The sequence below is a fragment of the Eretmochelys imbricata genome, chromosome 17 (assembly GCF_965152235.1).
Source record: "Eretmochelys imbricata isolate rEreImb1 chromosome 17, rEreImb1.hap1, whole genome shotgun sequence".
Taxonomy (NCBI): domain Eukaryota; kingdom Metazoa; phylum Chordata; order Testudines; family Cheloniidae; genus Eretmochelys; species Eretmochelys imbricata.
This window is the reverse complement of record NC_135588.1, coordinates 17072842-17092205: the sequence shown is the minus strand read 5'-3', so window position 1 is coordinate 17092205 and position 19364 is coordinate 17072842. Positions and strand designations below refer to the sequence as shown.

Sequence of the window (19364 nt, the reverse complement as noted above, 5' to 3'; positions counted from 1 at the left end):
AAAGCTTTTGCCACTGTTGAGTAGGTGATTGCTCCTATGAGCGCCACTAACTGGGTGGGAATGTACACCTAAGTAGGTATCACTTCTAGTTTGGCATCAACTCTGCCCCTGTCATTTGCTGACAGTTGACAACCTGTGGTACCATCAATCCTGGTACCCTCTATTGCATCTGGCTTGGTACTGAACAGAGGAGAATTTCCTTTTGCTACTTTTGACATTGCTGCATGAGTCTGCAGTATCACTCTACCCTGGCACAAATCACCTCATTTCCACCCATCTTTACAACATCTAGGCATTTGAGGATCTCTTCTGAGCCCTGTCTCCTTTCCTAGATGTTTCACTCCTATCTGTAGGCTCTAAATCCAGTTGAGTATAAAACTTTGGTTACTGGCCATGGAAAAATTACACCCCTCTTTGCTGGAACTGACTTCTCATGGAGTCCTGCTACTCCATAGGGCATAGCACCACCCATAGGCAAGTTTTATTGTTTATCTTAACCTGCAGCTTCTAGAAGCTGCTACTTTATCACCCAAGACACACAGGGAGGAGAGCTGAGGAAAAGTGACATCCCATTCTATCTAATCATAAGCATGAGGTGGACAGAGCTCAACTCCTGTGGATGCCTCCTCCTTCACCCGACGTGCCTCAATATAGGACGCAATCCTGGCCACCTTGGGCATCTCATTCTCACTTTGTGGTTCCATATAGCTTGGGACATCTTGCTCCTATGCATAAATCCCTTATGTCACCGGAACCTCAAAACAATTCAGCTACCTCAACCTAAAGTTGCTCAAGTTGAGGATCAGGACATGGAGGGTAAATGAACAAAAAATACTGATGCATAGCTCTTTTGATGCTTAAAGTCTCTAATCCCCACAGCCTGGGGTTACCTTTAATATCTGGAGCATTTGCTGACTGTTTAAGGAGTGCACAACAGACTTGCCGGAACAGTTAGAGTCAAATGGTCCCTTCATAAGCTTTTTTAAATTCACCTCAAACTGAGTGTACTTGGAAGGAGAACACCGAGACTGTTCCATCTCATTGTCATGGGTGGTAAGAAACTGAGTGGCATCTGGATTGCTCCACCCTTTATGCCCTTGAGAGGCATGAGGGTGTGTAAGGTACAGCTACTGCCTTCACAGATACTGCTGGTTAGATTCATTCTGAACTCATGCACATCGTGTGCGTATGCACCGGGGGTGGGAATCTATGTGGATACTTAAAAAGGCAGTTCCTTAAAGCTCACCGCATGAACTGAAATGCCTGCATCTCTTAAAAATAATGGAGACACAAAGTTGGATTTACGTCCTTCGTTTTGTGTTGTATGAACAAGGCCTTAATCTTTCCTTGAAAGAAAGAGGTGGCTATCAAATTTAAATATGTTTTTGCTAACCAGGAGTTGCTTCCTAGATATCTGATGCAAGGCTTAGTATTTTCCAAAGGTAGGAAAAAAAAAAAAACACCATGTAAGTCCAATGTAAAAAGCCAAGCAGGATTTTAAATAAGGATATTCATGCCTTTGACTTCTACAGAAGAGGTCAACCCCACTTTCTCTTCCTTTCAAGGTCATCTTTAGGATTCCATTATGTGTAGTGGAGTATCTTAAATGAAGTTGTGATTACAGCTTTTCTGTAAATATTAGTCCATTGTATCTCTGGAGGCTTGCGGGATTGCATGTCCAGTGCCAAACCTACAACAATTCTAGAGACGTTACAAATGGGTCTTCTTGAGCATCAAGTTACAGTTCTAGATGTTTGGACCTCCAGCCCATAAAAACCACATGCAGCTTCAGTTTCTTTATTGCCTTCCACTAGCACAAAGAAGCCACAGGATTCAAACGTAGAAGGGATGGACAAGATGTGGTTTGGCACCAATATTACAGAGGACTAACTTCCTTTACAGAGGAGTTAGTAACACTGCCACCACCACAACTCAAGCATGGGCTGATTAAATTCAGAACTGTTCCCCAAATAATCAAACCAGGATACTAAGCCAAGAAATTATGCTGCATTAATAGGTAATAACATCATGACATGATATTTTTACTGTGCTTGTAAAAAGCTGTCTCAAAAAGGGCTTTAGACCTAGTAGTCCCAGCATGTTCGTGGGCAGTACGATAATGTGAAAGGTGTGGTCATAACCAAATTCATTGGGACCAACATACCAAAATGGCTTTTCCTCCATTACTTATCCCACAAAGATACTGTTAGTACTCCTGGGGGAATTCTGTACAGAGTGTTTTAGAGTTCTGCATATTTTATTTGTCATATCACACCAGTTTCCAATTATTTTGGAAAAATTCAAAATACCTGTGAGCAAATATGTCTAACAATACAGACAACAAAAAGATTCCCCCAGGAGTAGAGAGTTAAAAGGAACACTTAAGACAACCCAGTTCCTCTTTCCTCTGTTATGCTTTTGTTGGTCCCTTCAGTCTGGGTGTGTCACATGTGCCAGCTGGGCATGTCTTGGGGAAAAAAAACTCTATCCCTCCAGTCTCAGGCACCCTCACTCCCCAGAGCCCAGCCATGCTCTCCCCCTCCACCGCCCAAAGTCCAGGGATTCAGATAGAGAAACTGACTGAGGCTGGGTCCTGGGCTTGTACGGAGTTTCCTGCACACCACCTCTTTCCTTCAGGACATGCTGGGAACTGCAGCTGCCCAGAACCCTCAGCTCCCCATCTTTCTCCCCCCCTCCTCCTGCCAAGTGTCTTATATTTGCAAGCTGAAGAGCTGGGCCCTGCTGGGTCCAGTGGCCCCTAGTGGCAGCCAGCAGCTCTGCAGCACCAATTATGCATAGGAAAATGAAATTCTATGCAGATCATTAATTCTGCACAAATTCTGCATTGCAAAGTCATGCAGAATTCCCTGAAGCAAGCAAGCAGTAAACTGCTTCACAGCAATCTCATCCACCTCACTATTAGAGATTTGTCTTCAGTGTTAGGCATTATAGAAACTGCCATATTAAGTAGAAATGTGTGTATTGCTCTCCTTTCTGCATGTGGTGTCATCCACTTACATTGTTTATCACTTCTTAGGAGGATGACTTCTCCATCCTAGCTTCTTTCCTATATCACCTCTTGTATTGTAAGGCAGAGATGGACCATGTAGAAGTAAATTAAGGAATTCTCTCCTATTTCCTACTCTCTCCTTTTCTGAGACATTGACATTTCTATCCTCCCAATTGCTTATGGATTGATTTTTAGGAGGTACTGAAGACAATGCTAACTGAAATCTAGGCAGGATGGATTTTTAAAAAAGTTTTAGACCAAAAAAAGATTTGAGAAAATAAACCTATTAAATTAAAATAGGAATCAGCCTATGATGGGCCTAAACTTAACATAAAAAAAAAAAATTTAAACTCAGTATAGAAACCCACAAGGCAGCATGTTTCCTGCTGAAGTTTTAAACTAGTGGAAGTCACTGGATAGGCACCTGGAACCAGTGTGTTGAAATGTTTTTGATAGCAGTAGCCTCTTCTGCAGGTGCAGAAAATATTTTCTTCATTTTAGTCTATTCGTCTAGTTTGGTTCAATGACTAGTTAAAGTTACGAAAACAAGTGGGAGTTGAAAAGGCAGAAAAGCTGGTTTTTCTTTTCCAATCTATGAAGAAAAAGGAGATAAGAGACTGAGATAACTAGTTCAAAAATACTGAAGTTTGTGACCAGACACAATAAGTACAATTCACTATAAATACAGCTGTTTCAAATACAAAATGGTTTTAGTAGACTCAAGTATCCAGCACATTCACAGTAGAATATATATAAGTTCGTATTTAACTGAATTTGGATCTATATACAAATAGTGCTGAACACAATTAGTTAAACCATCCAATAAATAATGCATAGTTCACCTATCTGAATATAAACGCAAGTGAAGCTATAGACTTGTTTAAATAAGTGTGTATAGATATACTGTATCCTCCTGATTAGCAAAACAAAAATACAACTTTAGTCTAAAGGCTATGTTTATTTGCAAATCAAGGTGTCTTAATAGTTCAAAGCCAATGAGAATCAACCTTGCCACCACCCCCTGAAGACCATGTACAAAACAATACAATTAAAATAGATTTAAATCAAGGTTTTCTACTAACTTAAATTATTCAAATTGGAGATTTAAATTAATGCCCCCATGAACTGCCTAAACGAACTACAAGGGCTCAGCATTTCTGAACTATCAGGCCCTTAGGCTTACAAGCTTAAAACTTACTCATTCTTTCACAATCAAGCACTTGCATCTCTACATCCTCATTGATGAGATGCTTCATGTCATGGGTCTCATGTGACCTGCTGGACTCCTCTCAAGCCTTTATCAATCTACCCTACCAACATCCTATTCCCCCTCCCCGACTCTCTTTAAGCATCAGATTCAGACTCCTTTCCTTTCAGGTGAGCCTTGAGCACTGCTGTTGCTTAAGCTAGTAATGCAGTGGGGATACACCACCTCTTTTCTGCTAATTCAGCTACTGTGCTGATCAGGTGTTATTCTGCACTGTGATCACTCTCTAGTTAAGCTAGCCTGAACTAACTCTGCAAGAGAGACAAGTCCTTGGTCTAACCTTTTCTTCAGGCATTAACTTTGGTCCTACAGGCTATGGAAGCAATAGCTTGATTTTATTTATCAGTGAGTGGGTGGATGTGTTGTGCACGATGAGACTGAGGGAGAGCAAGTCAGAAAAATTTAAATTGTGTTTGGTTCTGGAAGTGGTGTTGTCCTTGGTCACTCACTTTGCAGGAGTCCAATGTCTAGTCCAGGGGTAGGCAACCTGTAGCCCACATGCAAAAGGCGGCGCGCAAGCTGATTTTCAGGGGTACTCACACTGCCTGGGTCCTGGCCACCGGTCCAGGAAACTCTGCATTTTATTTTAATTTTAAATGAAGCTTCTTAAACATTTTAAAAACTTTACTTTACATACAATAGTTTAGTTATATATTACAGACTTTTAGAAAGACCTTCTAAAATGTTAAAATGTATTACTGGCATGCAAAACCTTACATTAAGAGTGAATAAATGAAGACTTGGCACACCACTTCTGAAAGGTTGCCGACCCCTGGTCTAGTCTATAACCAGTTAGAAGAGCTGGCTCCAACACTCGTGAGCCATCATGGAGGACTAGGCAGTCCCAGATAGCTAGAGCCAGTCCCATGGAGGACTTTGAGTATCAGGCTCTCTTGACTCATCTCTGAATTAACTCCCCACTGAACAGAGCAAAGCAACTGCAAGGAGAAGGGAGCATGCACAGAGTGTTCATAGCAAGCTCTAATGCTATGCATATGGGCTGCTGTGTCTTGTACTGGCTGGAACCTTTAGCGATTGAAGGACTCTGCATTTAAAGGCACCAGATGAAGACAACATACCTGTTTTACAGTGATTTATAAGTATGTCAATTCCCACCTGAAGTAGTTACTGCTTACAGATGGAGTAAGCTGTTCCTAAGTATAGATGCATGGGAGTTAGAGGAACTCCCATGAAACAGGGCCCAGTAGTGACATGAACTAATTAAGAAAAAGAAAAAAAAAAAAAAAAGAGAGAGGGCTCCAATGCCTGAAGCCTCCCTGTACCACTAGGCAGCAGGAGTCAACCAATAATTGGTTTTAAGCACCTCACTTGTCTTCCTTGGCCTCTTGATTTGATTAGTTTTCTGTATTTAAGTTTCTGAAATTAAAGTTTGCAATTCTGTTTTAAATATATTCATAATCTTTATGCCTCAGTTAAGATGCAATTTACGTCTTTTGTCGGTATCTCAGCCTTCAGTTCTGCAGTACAAAGTGTTTTTGGTTTGTGCTGCACCTATGGAATCAGCCAGAAAGAAGCCTTTAATACAAGTATTACATGGGCTGTGGCTTTAGTTCAAGTGTTAATTAAATGCACACCAAACTACAAGCATTCCCCTACCTTTATATAGGCCTAGAGCCCTTTAGACAGGCCTAGAGCCCTTTAGACAAAACCAAAAGCAAGGCAGAGGTATCAAAGTGACTAAGCAGAAAGAGCCCCATGGCTAAATGCAGCAGCTATGTATGGTATTTAAACTTTTCAACTTCTACTCAGACAACCCACCACTGCACATGAATACTTCAGTCAGAGTACTCTGCACTACGTTAAAGAGTCATTACTCTGCTTAATACTAGATTTAAGAGTGTAGTTTGATTATTGAACAAGTCGTCTTAAGATCTCATTAAGAGGTTCAGTGGATTAAACCCAGGGCGAGAGATACCAGTCTACAGCTACCTATACAGCACTGTTGAAGACTAGGGCTCAGACTACTGAAGTCTCATTTTCTAGCAGCTTGTATTTCCCATATCAAGCTGGGACTATTACCACCAGAGTAGTTCTCAATTACAGTAGGATATAACTAAGAGTTGAGTCTTCTGTTGCATCCCTTCTTTGTCTCCCCCCCCCCCCATGACACAGCTACTGGTTCTCATTCTGAGTAGCTTTAGATTCTTAAGTGCCACACGCTTAAGTAGTTTCCTGCTGCCACTAAAGCGTTCCTGGAACATGCCAGGCTGTCTATATCCACCTTGTGCTGGCTCAATCCACAGACTGCAGAGATCTGGTCCAGTCAACACTGTCCTGTTAAATATAGTCTTTTGGAACAGTGTGCGCTACCCACTGTCCTGGGGACCTTTTCTGACCTGGTCCTCCGCTTGAGGAGTTTACCTTAAGCTAGTTGCTTGCCTGGGAGTCCCTTCCAGTGCCTCACTCCTCAATTCAGGGACTGGAATAATGTTTATCTGCCTCAGTAGAGTGTTTTGAGTTCTCATACTCAGATTTGATTAGTACTTTTAATCCCTGGATTCTTCAAGATATTTGAATTTTATTTGACCAGCAATTGAAAGTTCAAGCCAACGGTGGTGCAAATGTACTTTTATACTGCTTTGAAGAAGTTACTTCAGACTCTTCTCATACCCCTTTCTACACTGTTTCTGCAAAATATAGTTGGTTCAACAGCAGATCGTATCAGGTTTTACTTCAGTAAGCAAGTCCTTATGCAGGTTTAGATTTAGGTACACCACTATTACTACACTATCAGTAATCGGTTTGGTTTAAGTGAGATTTTATCTGTAAAGAGACTTGAGCTTGGAAGACCTGAGCTCTTTCAAGCTCACTGTTCTTCAACTGGTAAGATGCTAGACAAGTTATTACTGATTCACTAATAAAAATTCAGATAGTTCCCAATTAAGTCACAAAACAGGTATATATAATGCTCTACATATATGCCTGTCATAAAGGGAAGGGTAACCACCTTTCTGTATACAGTGCCATAAAATCCCTCCTGGCCAGAGGCAACATCCTGTTACTTGTAAAGCGTTAAGAAGCTCAGCTAACCTGGCTGGCACCTGACCTAAAGGACCAATAAGGGAACAAGATACTTTCAAATGGGGGGGGGGGCACAGGGTGGAGGCTTTTATTTGTGCTCTTTAAGTTTTGTTCTCTCTTGGGACAGAGATAGGCCAGACAGAAATCCATCTTCTCCAACCCATCCTAATCCAAGTCTCCAATATTGCAACCAGTATAGGTAAGCCAGGCAAGGCGGATTAGTTTATTTTTTGTTTTATGTGATTTTTCCCTGTGTTAAGAGGCAGTTTTATTCCTGTTTTCTGTAACTTTTAGGTTTTGCCCAGAGGGGGATCCTCTGTGTTTTGAATCTGAATACTCTAAAATATTTTCCATCCTGATTTTAGAGATGATTTTTTTTAAAAAAAAATCAAAACCCTTCTTTTAAGAACCTGATAGATTTTTCATTGTTCTTAAGATCCAACGGTTTGGGTCTGTGTTCACCTGTATGAATTGGTGAGGATTATCATCAAGCCTTCCCCAGGAAAGGGGGTATAGGGCTTGAGGGGATTTTTTGGGAAAGACGCAGGACCATTTTAATGATACAAACTAGGCTACAACACTGTATTGCACAACCCTTATTTCACTAGTTGGGAGGAGCAGCTTTAACCTAAAGCCACCAGGCAAGCAATTAGCAGGTAGGTGCTCTCATCACAACACAAGCAACTCATGCAAGACCAGGGTGTATTTAAAAAAAATTCCATGATTAAAAATCAAGGCTCCCTGACTAGTGATTTAAATCAATTTCTGACAGTTGGCTGCTTATCGGCTTGGAGACAAAGCAACCATTACTGTGGAATGCTGGGGGGGGGGGGGGGAAGGCGGGTCTGCTGCTGTCTGAACTTAGAAGACAGCATGCTCACATACTCTCAGCCCTCCAAAAACCCACTCTCCCCCACATACAACACACTCCTGTCACACTCCACCCCACCCCTATTTGGGAAGCACCTTGCAGTCACTTGCATGCGGAGATACCTGCCCACAATGCACCGCTCCCAATGCTACTGCAAGTGTGGCCACACCAGTGCACTTGAAGCAGTCAGTGTGGACAGACTGCAGTGCTTTCTCTACTGCGCTCTCCGAAGACTGGTTTAACTCAAAGCATTCTACAGCTGCAAGTGTAGCCATGCCTTAAGTTGATCTACAAAGGGGCAGTTAGAGATTCCTTGAGTAACTCAGGAACACAGAAGGCTTGCAGGCCAAGAGCCACCCAATAAACACCACAATGTTCTTTGAGTGTACTAGTAGATAAGACAGACCCATGTTAGAAGACAAGCAGTGGAATCCAGAACAGAACAGAACTGATCCACTGTACGACAAAGGAAAGGTAGTATTATCACAGTAAATTAGTTAATGTAGCACCTACTGCAGAAGTTGAAGACTTAAGCCAACCTTGGTTTTACCTCACTGCATTTAGTTGGTGTTTCTGTACAGTACTAGTTTCTGAATGCGGAAATGTGGCCAGGAAAGCTTTCAACTAATCCTAAATGTCCTGTTATGGTGATACTTTTCTGTGGCTTAGTCTAGTCAAGTCCCAAAACAGCTAAATGATCAGGCTGTTGTAAAGCTTGCCTTGAAGCACTGCTCTTTATATTTCCATCCTCAATACACCCCCCCCCCATCATCTTATATTTCTTATTTGAGAAAATCCTTTAAGTGTGAAGAATGGCATAGGACCACTACTGTTGAGTTTCCTCTTCTATCTTCCTTTAGGAGAAAATAGCATCAAAAATTAAAGGGGAGATTTTATAATTACCCCCTCCCTTCCATCTTGGAAGGAGTACAAGTTGACAGATTATGCCCCCCAAATCAGAGAGCAAACTGGGGGATTAGCAAAGGAGTTAGGATACCCATGAACCTCTGAAGGCCTTCATCACATGTAAGCATTCTAGGTTCAAAACAGCCATTTGAACTATCTGGTCTTGTTTTCCCAGAAAGCAAGATAATTCACTTGACCACATCATTTCCACAAGGTTTACTACCAGTAATAACCAAGTCTGACATTTTAGTTCATTTGCCTGCAAGGAGGAAACAGGCACAAGTTACAGCAAATTGCAACTGGTACATTTAGGAAACAGATTAAGGTAGTCACAAATTCAAATCCTTAGAAGTTGCAAAAGTAATTGTCTCGCTTACTATCTCAGATTATCTGAGGTCTTTGGTGTGAACCCATAACATACTCGTTATGAAAGTGGTCGAACCCACTGATTTTCAGAGTATGAAACTTGAGCCAGCATCCCTTTATGCTGTTCTACATAATAGCAGCATGCATTCCAGGGAATCCACCCATCAGAAGCGGGATGACAGCACACAGGAATATGCCATATAGAGATGTTAACAGTCTAGCACTCTGCCCCAAAATACCAAAAACAAAAGCCACACAACCATAGCACCAGCAACATTTCCCATAACATGCACAAGAGAACTCAAAGGCACCTTTTCAGCTTCTTTTCCCTTGCTAACAGCAAAACGCTAAACCTGTTATTCATAGTTCTAGACTGCATTGTTATTCAGAACTGCTGTAAGACAAGTTGGTTCTCTCTTCAAGCAACTCTTCAGAATACAGTTTGTGAATACCAGGTTTGAGTCACTGCAGCTAGCTTGACTATCCAGTTTTAGCTCTCAAGTATTTAGTTGATTTCCTACAGGAAATCACATTACAGCCTTCTTGTTCAGAAGATATAAACTACCTTTACCAATTCTACCAAGGCCAGGAAAAGCATTACTATCATTTGAGTAATTTGTTATTAGGAGATCCAGTTATTTCTATGGAATCCTATTACATTTAGATAGCTATACTTAGCATTCTTACAGAGGCTAGACATCTGATCAGTGCTCCAGTTGATCTACCCTGGACTCAAAGAGCACAGGGAAATTTATGCCTAAAAAGCATGAGTGTTGCAGGGTGGCTTAGATCACCAAATCAGAAGGTCCTGCCTTTGGCAATATCAAATGGATCTTGCCAAAGCTCAGTCTGAGGGAAGGTCTACATTACCACTTTAAGTTGATCTAATTTACATCACCTAGGTGTGTGGGGCACGGGGGGGGGGGGAGAAGAAGAGGAGGAAAGACACCCCTGAGCGACAAAAGTTAGTGACTTAAGTGCTGTCTGCACCAGCGCAATGTCAGCAGGAGATGCTTTCACGTCAGTATAGAGCATCTTCACCAGACATGCTGAAGCTGCACCAATGTAGTGCTTCTAGTGTAGACCTGCCCTAAGAAAGCATGAATTCCACTGGCATGGTGGCCTATTCCTGCCATTACCTGAAAGTATGTACAAGTGGAAGCAAAGTTACAGTATGAAAAAAAAAAAAGCAGTGGAGATAGATCGGTAGGACTGATATTAAATCGCTACACAAACTGGTTAAACATAATTAGTTTACACATCAATTCTAAGATCAAGCATAAGATATGAGAATTCTCCTTCCCACTATTTTCTAGATTTTTACTTATTTTCATATTTAGTCTGGTTGACATTTGTATTATCCCACTAACCCTGCCACTCTGAAAGGCCTTTCAGAGTGGCAAGCAAAAGTTACTTCTTCCAGTTTCAATTTAACTATACTGGGTCCTCAATACCAGCAATAGTGACAAAGTTGCATCAAGAGGATCTGGCATGAGTTAAGATGAGTGCATAAAGAGTTAGTGTTATTCCTGCAGAAATAGTTCTGACATGCTTTAGAACCATGATTTCAAGGCTAAGTTAAGACCCTGAAAATGTCCCAGCAAGGGTGCCTAGATCAAGAGATGAGAGTTTGAAGTAGCCATTCTACAAGAAGGAAAGTGATCCAGAACACTGGTATTTCTGGCAGAGAAGAGTTTAATTTATGAGGAACAGTTATTTTCAGTTGGGATGTTTACAGCTGTAGAACTACAGCTTTGAAAGAAAAAAAGCTTAAAACAAATGCCTATTTAATCCTTTCTGAACTGGAGATGTAGTTATGTTTTCCATTAGAAAGACACAAGACAGCACAAGCAGAAGGCAGTCTTGGTTAGTTATAAAAAAGTAGCTTTTTTTCAAATGAGGATTAAGGAAAGATGGACCAAGCACAATGAAGTTATATTCAAAAAGAAACTATGATACAAGTTAGTCTATTTCCTGTGAAGCACATTTCTGAATCAGTTAGCTGTTTTAGAAATAAAGAGGAGACTGAATTTTTGCCATCATCATGAACAGGTAGGTACCTGGAAGTCAGGCTCTCTCCTCAAGGAATTTGGGTGAAAACACACCCAAAAATTGATCTGCCTAATAGTATCAAAACAAAAAGTTTCTTCATTGTGGGCACCGAGAAGGCACTATGATTGTTCCTCATTCCACAGTATCCCTTGTTACTACTTCATCACTTGAGATTACCTGTTCTGACAGTGGCCAATACCAAGTGCTCCAGAGGGAAGGAACAAAAGACAGGATACTGGGCTAGATGACCTTTGGTCTGACCCAGTACGTCCGGTATGTTCTTAGTGAGATGTCTTGTACAAGCCTTAGATACGGTCATATTTTTCCATCTAGTCATGTAGTTTTCCAACTTCTGCTATTCTCCAGGAGCAGGCAAAGACATCACCACCATCAGAAATCTAGAGTTATTCATACTTCAGGTATTACAACTCAAAAGAAAAGGGTAATTATGCTTCTGACAGTTTTTTGTGGTGTGAAGAGGAAGAGAAAAAGAGTTCTTAATGGTCACCTTGGTTACTGTCACCACCAGAAATTAGAAAATCCAACTAGAACATTGTTGAGTTGGCTGTGTTGATGTCTGGCCACTTAGCTTCCCCTTCCTCTCCTTCCAACAAGGTAAATTACTAGCGTTAATTAAGTTATATTCCCGGACAAAGGATTTGCTGGGGAGGAAAGGCCACTGGAGTCAAAAAGCCCATCCATTAAAGTTTAGTTCCTATTTTGTCACTACTCGCTCTCTGGTACAGCTGTCCCAGAAATACTGCTGCTCTGGTGACGATAGTAATTAATGCTTCCCCTTCAAAAAACAAAATCAAAGTTGGACACCACCAACTAATTACCAGCTAAATGTGAATCTTATATCTGACTGTCCCATCTAAAGTAAGGCTTTTCATGTTAAGTTTGACTATTAATATTCTGTTACACAACAGGTCTCCTTTAGTCAAGATTTGACAGCTTCTTGTATTAGTCCAGGATCTAGTTGATATACTGAAAGTACATGCACTTTATAACACTGACAGTGTCTGTAATTTGATATGTGAAATGTGAAAAGTTATATTCCTTCTGTCAATGCATCCTTTACAAAAAACAGGACTGTCTAGTCTACATTGAAGAGAGACAGACAAGATCTATTAGCATCTTAGAGAAGAAAGTTGGATATGAAATCAGATATATTCACATCTGAAGTCAGGTTGAGAAATTAGGCTCAACACATATATAGCTTTAGATGTTAGTGTTATCCAGGACAAGAAAAGGGTTAGCACTTTGACTAAGACTACTACTTTCATACAGGCAAGAGGATCGCCCTTTCAGCTGACAGGAGCATTGACAGCAGCTCAAGTTACAGCACTACTGGGAACCAGCATTCTGGTAGCTAGACTTCTCACAACGCAAAAGATAACCATGGTAGTATATTTTTGCCAATTGTACGTGAAGAGTGCCTACAGCTTTCCCTATTGTCCTTACATCACCAAGGTTAAAGATTTAATTAAAGGTTCTGCTCAAGTTTGTATTTTCTTTTAGAAAAAGTTACATTTCTAGCTAGTGGGGAAGATGGCTTACTTTAAAGCTAGTGATACCCTTGTCTAAAGCAGCTCTTGGATACATACAGCATGAACCAGCTTCTGTTGCAGTCTATGGTACTTTGCCACAGATCGGGGGGTGGGAGGAGGGAAACAATTTCATATACACCAAGTACTTTGCTGCCAGTAGAAGGAAAATGGGATGGGTACTAAGAAGAATCCTAGGGGCTTATAATTGCTATCTAGGACCTCACTTCTCTCTCGCCTAACTACATTGGAGAACACAGTTAATCTCTATCCCACTCCTTGCCCTACTAATGGCTCTTAGATCCACTAATTGTTTCTCTACCTTCAGTTCTCCTACCTCACTCACCCCTTGCTCCAAGTTTAACAGCTCTGATTCAGACCTCCTGTGCTCAGGTACCACTACTTAAAAGGATACGAGTATGATCTAGAGCTACTTTAATCAAACTTTGATCACAAAAAGCATCTCAGACATGTATTTGCTGTCTTTACTCAGCCCCTGCCCTTAATCCCATCCTGTGACTCACCAGCCTTCCTACTATGCATAGCACTGAGTGTGAAGTATTAGTCCCACCAGAAGCAAACAGTAATATCAGAACATTAGTATGTTACATTTTGTTTGGAGGTACAGCAAATATTGTGGTGTGAAAAAATGAAACTGAGACTTGGAAGGAGGCAGCCAACAGTGGGTCAGATGACAGACAAATAAAGTCCAACCTCTCTGCATTAGGATTTCAAGTGGCCTGCTATCAAAGAGCACTGTCTGAGAGTCTCAAGTTTCTGCTCAATTTGCTTTTTAGAAATCCCATCCATGCTATCAAAAATGTGGAGAAGTGTCCTACTTGTCAAAATGATAATCACCCAAAGTAGTAGTACTTCGAAGACTCCAAGGTTCCTTTACCTCCCCCTTCTACCTCCCGAAGATTTAGACATTTACCATAGGTTCAGCGCCACAGAATCCTACAGTGGGAACCCATGTGGGGAAGAGCTACCAGCTGTATCATAACACTGTGGGTTAGATCTGTTCCAAGTACCATTACAGAGAATTTGCAGTTACTCCCAATACTGTTGAATTAGTGATGGCAATGGTGACAAGTTTTAAAGTTGTCTCCCTAGCCATCTTTTTAAAGACGGAAGTTTCAAATAAGCAGGAGTTCATCAACAGAAAGGGCATGAAAGCGAAGCCCAAAGCACTGAAACCAATTCTACCTGTATGCTCAAGTGTCCATTCTCTGAAGTTACCCAAACTTTTTCTTGTTAGCCTTATGCTGGAGCGACCCAGGATTTCAGAGACTCCTTACAGAAATCAAATCTACATAGTTTCTTTACCATTCTTTCAAGAAATCCAATATCAAATTATGCAACCTTCAGGAGTAATGCCATCAAAATAGTAAGGTACTGTGTCTATTGATTTAGGCCATCATTTGGTCTTGTAACTCTTAAGTTACATAATATAGAACCAAGAAATTTTGGTTTGTGATCATAAGCCATGTTTGAGGCATTTGATTATTCATTTTGTCAGGTAAGCATCAGTGACTCGAAGCAGAAAGTTGGAGAATTCTCAACCTAACAAGTTTTTATTGCAGTTACTGAGCTTCGCAATTACTACAAAATAGACCACTTTCACTGCATACACTCAATGCCTATACACAAAAAGATAGGAACTACTAAGCCCTTCTAAGGAGCTATAGGACTTCTGGACAAGTCTATACCTATCAAGATTAATGTATCTCAGCAGGCACTCACACTGAGTGTAGACACCGTAAGATTTTCAGTACCACGAAAGGGAACAGATACACATTTAACATTGCTATTGCTAACACTTAGTTTTAGCCACATTATGCACTGGACACCTTCCTTACAACTTTTTTTTCACACCGTCTTTTAGAAATTATATACTAGTTTACACTGTTACACATGTGTAGTTTACCAGACAGACAGGATTCATTAAATCAGTGAACACACAGGAACTTGGTTTTTAATCTGCTTAGCAGCTGGAGTTCAAACTTTAGAGGAGCCAGGGGTTGAACTCTAGTTGCTAACCTGAATTAAAAGCCTGGTTTTCACTGTTATTTTAACTTGGATGACCAGACATGCCAATATTATTGGGACTCTCCCAATATTAGGGGCTTTGTCATACATGCAACTAAACCCCTCCGGCCCATCCCCCAAAAAAGTTGCCCGATTTTCCACACTTGCTATCTGGTCACCCTAGTTTTAGTTCACATTAGCTAACCCGAATTCACACATTCTTTTGCAACTTAGACATACCCACTAAAAGCTAGACACACCAAGCAGGAAGTTGCATTTTAAAAATTTTTATATAAAACAACGTTCTAAAAATTGTTTAATGTCACAAGCTAGGCATTAATACTGGAAGAAAGCTACAGGTCATCTTGCTCCCTCATTCTGCTAAAGAAGGACTGCCCTGGTACACTATGATTTCTACTGCTTTTTCTCCCCCAAGTCTAATTCCAGTAATTCCTCTGACACTAGAGCTACACTTTGGTTTCCATTGTCACTGAATGACTCCTTCCCCTGTGCAACTCCTCCACTCTCTAAAGCCTCCTTTGTCAGAGTTTAGTTATACTTAGTGCCATATATTTCCTTATGATGTGAAGCAATTTTTTTTTTTTTTTGCACAAGACAAGAGGAAGGCCATTAGGTCTGACTAACACCTTAGTCAAATACCGGGTAAATCTGTTTTTAAAGATGATTACTTCATTCTGGTAGCAGGAAACTAGAAAGGGGGAGCCTGTGCTCCGTAAGGGAGGGAGAAGAGCGAAAATGACACGCTGCTTGCTGCAGCCGACACAGCCACAACTGCTGGATCATTTCTCTTTAAATCTGGCAGCGAGCTGCACATGGAGCTGCATTGTGAGGCCAGCCGCCCGGGCGGCCCCGCGCATGCTCGGCGCTGCCGCCGGGACAGGCCGAGCCGAGCCAGGTCCCCTTGTATCAGCAGCAGTGGCTGAGGCACACTGGGCTAGCCATGCAAGGCTGGTCAGGCCAGGGACAAAGGAAGGGGGAGGGGAGATCCAGACGCGAGTCAGAAAGTGAATCAAGCAGCGACCCCGACCTTTTCTATCGTCTCCCCTCCCCCAAGACACCTGGGGCAGAGCCGGAGCTCGCTATCTTCTTCCATCCCGCGCCCCCAACCCTCACTTGGCACCCACACGCCTCCAGCCCAGACCCCGGCTTGTCAGATCCATCCCACCCCCCACCCCCGCTTTCCCCCGAGCCTCCTACTTTAGAGCTTAAGACAAAAGAAGGGAGGAGGAAGATGCCCACCCTTCCCCGCAGCGGGGGGAGAGCCATGCCCGCTGCTCCGGGGGAAAGAGGGGCTGTGACAGCTGCAGCCCCTCAGATCCTCCCCGTAAGGGGTGGGGGGGGGAGGAACGGGGACTCAGCCCCACACAGACAAGCCAAGCGATCGCCTCCTGGAGCTTTGTTGCCGAGCAGCACCCCAACCTAGCAGGGGGGGGAGACCCTGGGTACGTTCACAGGGGGGAGCAGAAGGGAATCCCTCAAATCCTCTTTAGGCCCCGCCCCGAGAGAGCACAAGGAGACACCCCCCCCATCCGCCTACCACCTGGGGGGGGAAGATTCCAACGCGCCCGACAGCGACCTCCAGCCCCCCCAAGCACCCCAGTCTGAGCCCCTCCCCCGCTTCCACCACGCAGCTCCCCTCCGCTGGATCCCCACGCAGCTCCCCTCCTCCTCCCGGCGGCCTACTTCCCTCAGCTCCCGGCGTGGGGAGGGGGGGGGAAGGGGTGCCCCAATCTGCCCTCCTCCCCCCCCCACGCCTGTCCACACAGGCGGCCCGTAACTTACCCCTCCCCTCCTCACCCGCCGCCCTCATACTCCCGCCCCCCACCGCCAGCTCCCGTCCGCCCCAGGCCCGCCGCAGCTTGCCCCCCTGAGCAGGGCTCCCGGCCCGCCGCCCCCAGCCCGGCTACCTGCTAGTTGCCTCCGCAGTAGCAGGGCGGACTGGAGCTCCGTCATTCTCCCCCTCTCTGCCCGGGGAGGGAGTCCGAGCGGCGGCGAGGCTGCGGCGGCGAACGAACTGGCCGGCGGCGGCGAGTCCCCCTCACGCCGCCCGCTCCTGGCCCCCCCGGGGTCTGGCTCCGCGTCGGGCGCCGCCGTAGCACACAGGGTCCCTAACCGGGGCTTAAGCCCGTCGCTCCGTGTCTGCCGCTCACTCGCCACCTCCCCCCGCCCTCCCGGAATTTCACTGCACTCCAGGCCCCGGCGCGCAAGCGCACTCCCCACAACCGGGCTCCGGCGGCCGGCCGCCCCGCGTCGCCATCTTGGGGAGGGGGTCCAGGTGGATCCACCCCCGCCGCCATTTTGAGAAGGTCAGGCGATGGCCCTCACTGTAACCCTGAAGAAGGAGAAGGCCCACGCTTCGTGCTGCTGTTGGCCTTGGCAGTGGCCCGCAGCCAGGAGGACTCCCAGTTCCTCCCCTCGTGGAGCGGGGTCTTTCGCTCCTGCATCTTCCTGATAGGACGTCTGGGGGACACAACTCTCCTGAGTGAAGCCTGGCCCAGCAGCCTCCTGAGGCCATGTGTGCCTGGCAGTGGGGAGCTGGGTCCCAGCGGAGCTACCTCAGCAGCTCAAGGGAACGGGACAGGACAGTTACTCTGCATTTCCACAAGCACTGATTTATTCAAAGGGGTGCAGCAAAAAAGGGCTGCCCCTAGATAATTATCCACCAAACCCCTGCAGCCCTGGGCCTACCCAAGTACCACCTCCTCCAAAGCCCCAGAAAATAACATGGGTTTTCAACGTGAGGCCAGGCGAGGGCCAACGCCTAGGGAAATGGCTGCGGCTAGAAGAAAACTCTTCTTCCTCTCTACCCTGTGTGGGAGCGCTGCAAAGTGTATGTACTTTCGCTTATTGATTGTGTGATGTGAGCTTTCTCTGAATGAGCTCAAGGAAATGAAGTAGCACAGGACAAGCTCAGTCACCAGCTCTGGCTCTCTCTGAGCTACACAAAAGCGTATGCTCAGATAAATTTGTTAGTCTCTAAGGTGCCACGAGTACGCCTTTTCTTTTTGCGAATACAGACTAACATGGCTGCTACTCTGAAATAAAATCTATTGTGTTGCTTTGTAGTTGAAGGGAATAGGGATGGTTGTAGGGTCTCTATATGAAACATCTAGGAACAGATTTAAAACAACAATTAAAGGGCTGAGGAAAGGGCCTTGGGAGTATGGAAGTTGTCTGAAGGGAAGTGATTTAAGCTAGAAATCCAGTAAATAATCTGGAAAAAGTAAGAGCTGCTTGTGTGATTGTCTCAAAGGGTTGTTTGAGCCCTTAGAAGAGGTGCAGGCCTCTATGCTGAATAGTGAAATGTTTTGTTGGATTCTTATTATTTATATTGTTTATTTAATCCTGTAAGAAGTAGAGTCTTTGGTTAGAGGACTGAATTACACAACTAATGAGGAGAAACTGAGGAAGTAGCTGTCTTTCTACAAAGATAAGGCAAACTACATTTGCAAAGGGCTTTACTTTGTGATGGCTCTCTAAAATAAATAAATAGGTCCTTTTCCCCCCAAAAAAGTCTCCTAGTACTATGGAAAATACTTTTCTTATTGATGGAAGGGCACTAGAATTGGGGTTGGCCACAGAGTGTGAATCAGTAATTTACTAAGGGAAAGCCACATCAGAGGGGGAGATCTTGCATTGAGTTCTGAAAGTGGAAAGGCGTGCAGCGAGTTTCATTACTATTGCTTCCTATCTCATCACTCTGCCTCACTGAAGTTCTAGGGCTTATGTGGCATTAGCTCAAATCATCTATATCCAAGGTAACTTCTCTTGAGGTAGTCTAGTGAGACCAGTCAAATTGCACAGAGTGGTTATATTAGCTGCACAGAGTAGCTGAATCCTGGCTGCTTTACTAGCTCAAGATTCAGAAGCATTCAAACTTCAACCCATGCCCCCAGTGAGCCAATTAGAGCAAATTTAAAGCACCTCTTCAGTTGAGCTAGAAATGTCTGTGTGTGTGGATGGGAGTCTGGTTAGGGGCATCCCTGGACTTACTCCTCAAGCTAATGCTGCAGTGAAGCTAACCCCACATGTGGCCTGAAAGCTGGCAATTCAGCTACTCTAATGCATTGGTCATTCTAGCACTACCCCTCCTCCCCCTGTTACTTCTGCTATTGCTCTACTGATCATTTTGATCAAGGCTTGGTCCTCTTATGTAGTTCAACTGAGATAACACAAGAATTTCCAACACAGATGAAATATACCCTCTTTCTTCCCTTCACCAATATTGTTATCATTAGAGGGAATCACACTGAG

At 43.7% G+C, this 19364-nt stretch overlaps 1 protein-coding gene across 2 annotated transcripts in view; it reads right to left on the bottom strand.

Annotated features, from left to right (window-relative positions):
• UBE2G1 (ubiquitin conjugating enzyme E2 G1) overlaps positions 1–17322 on the bottom strand; it is a 40603-nt gene extending 23281 nt beyond the window's left edge. The window contains exon 1 of one of the 2 annotated variants that reach the window (XM_077836671.1): positions 17018–17322. In XM_077836671.1, coding sequence (XP_077692797.1) covers positions 17018–17063 — 46 coding nt within the window. In that variant the 5' untranslated portion in view covers positions 17064–17322. The remainder of the gene's footprint in view (positions 1–17017) is intronic. The other variant, XM_077836672.1, reaches the window with a different exon arrangement.
• Positions 17323–19364: the final 2042 nt, after the last annotated feature.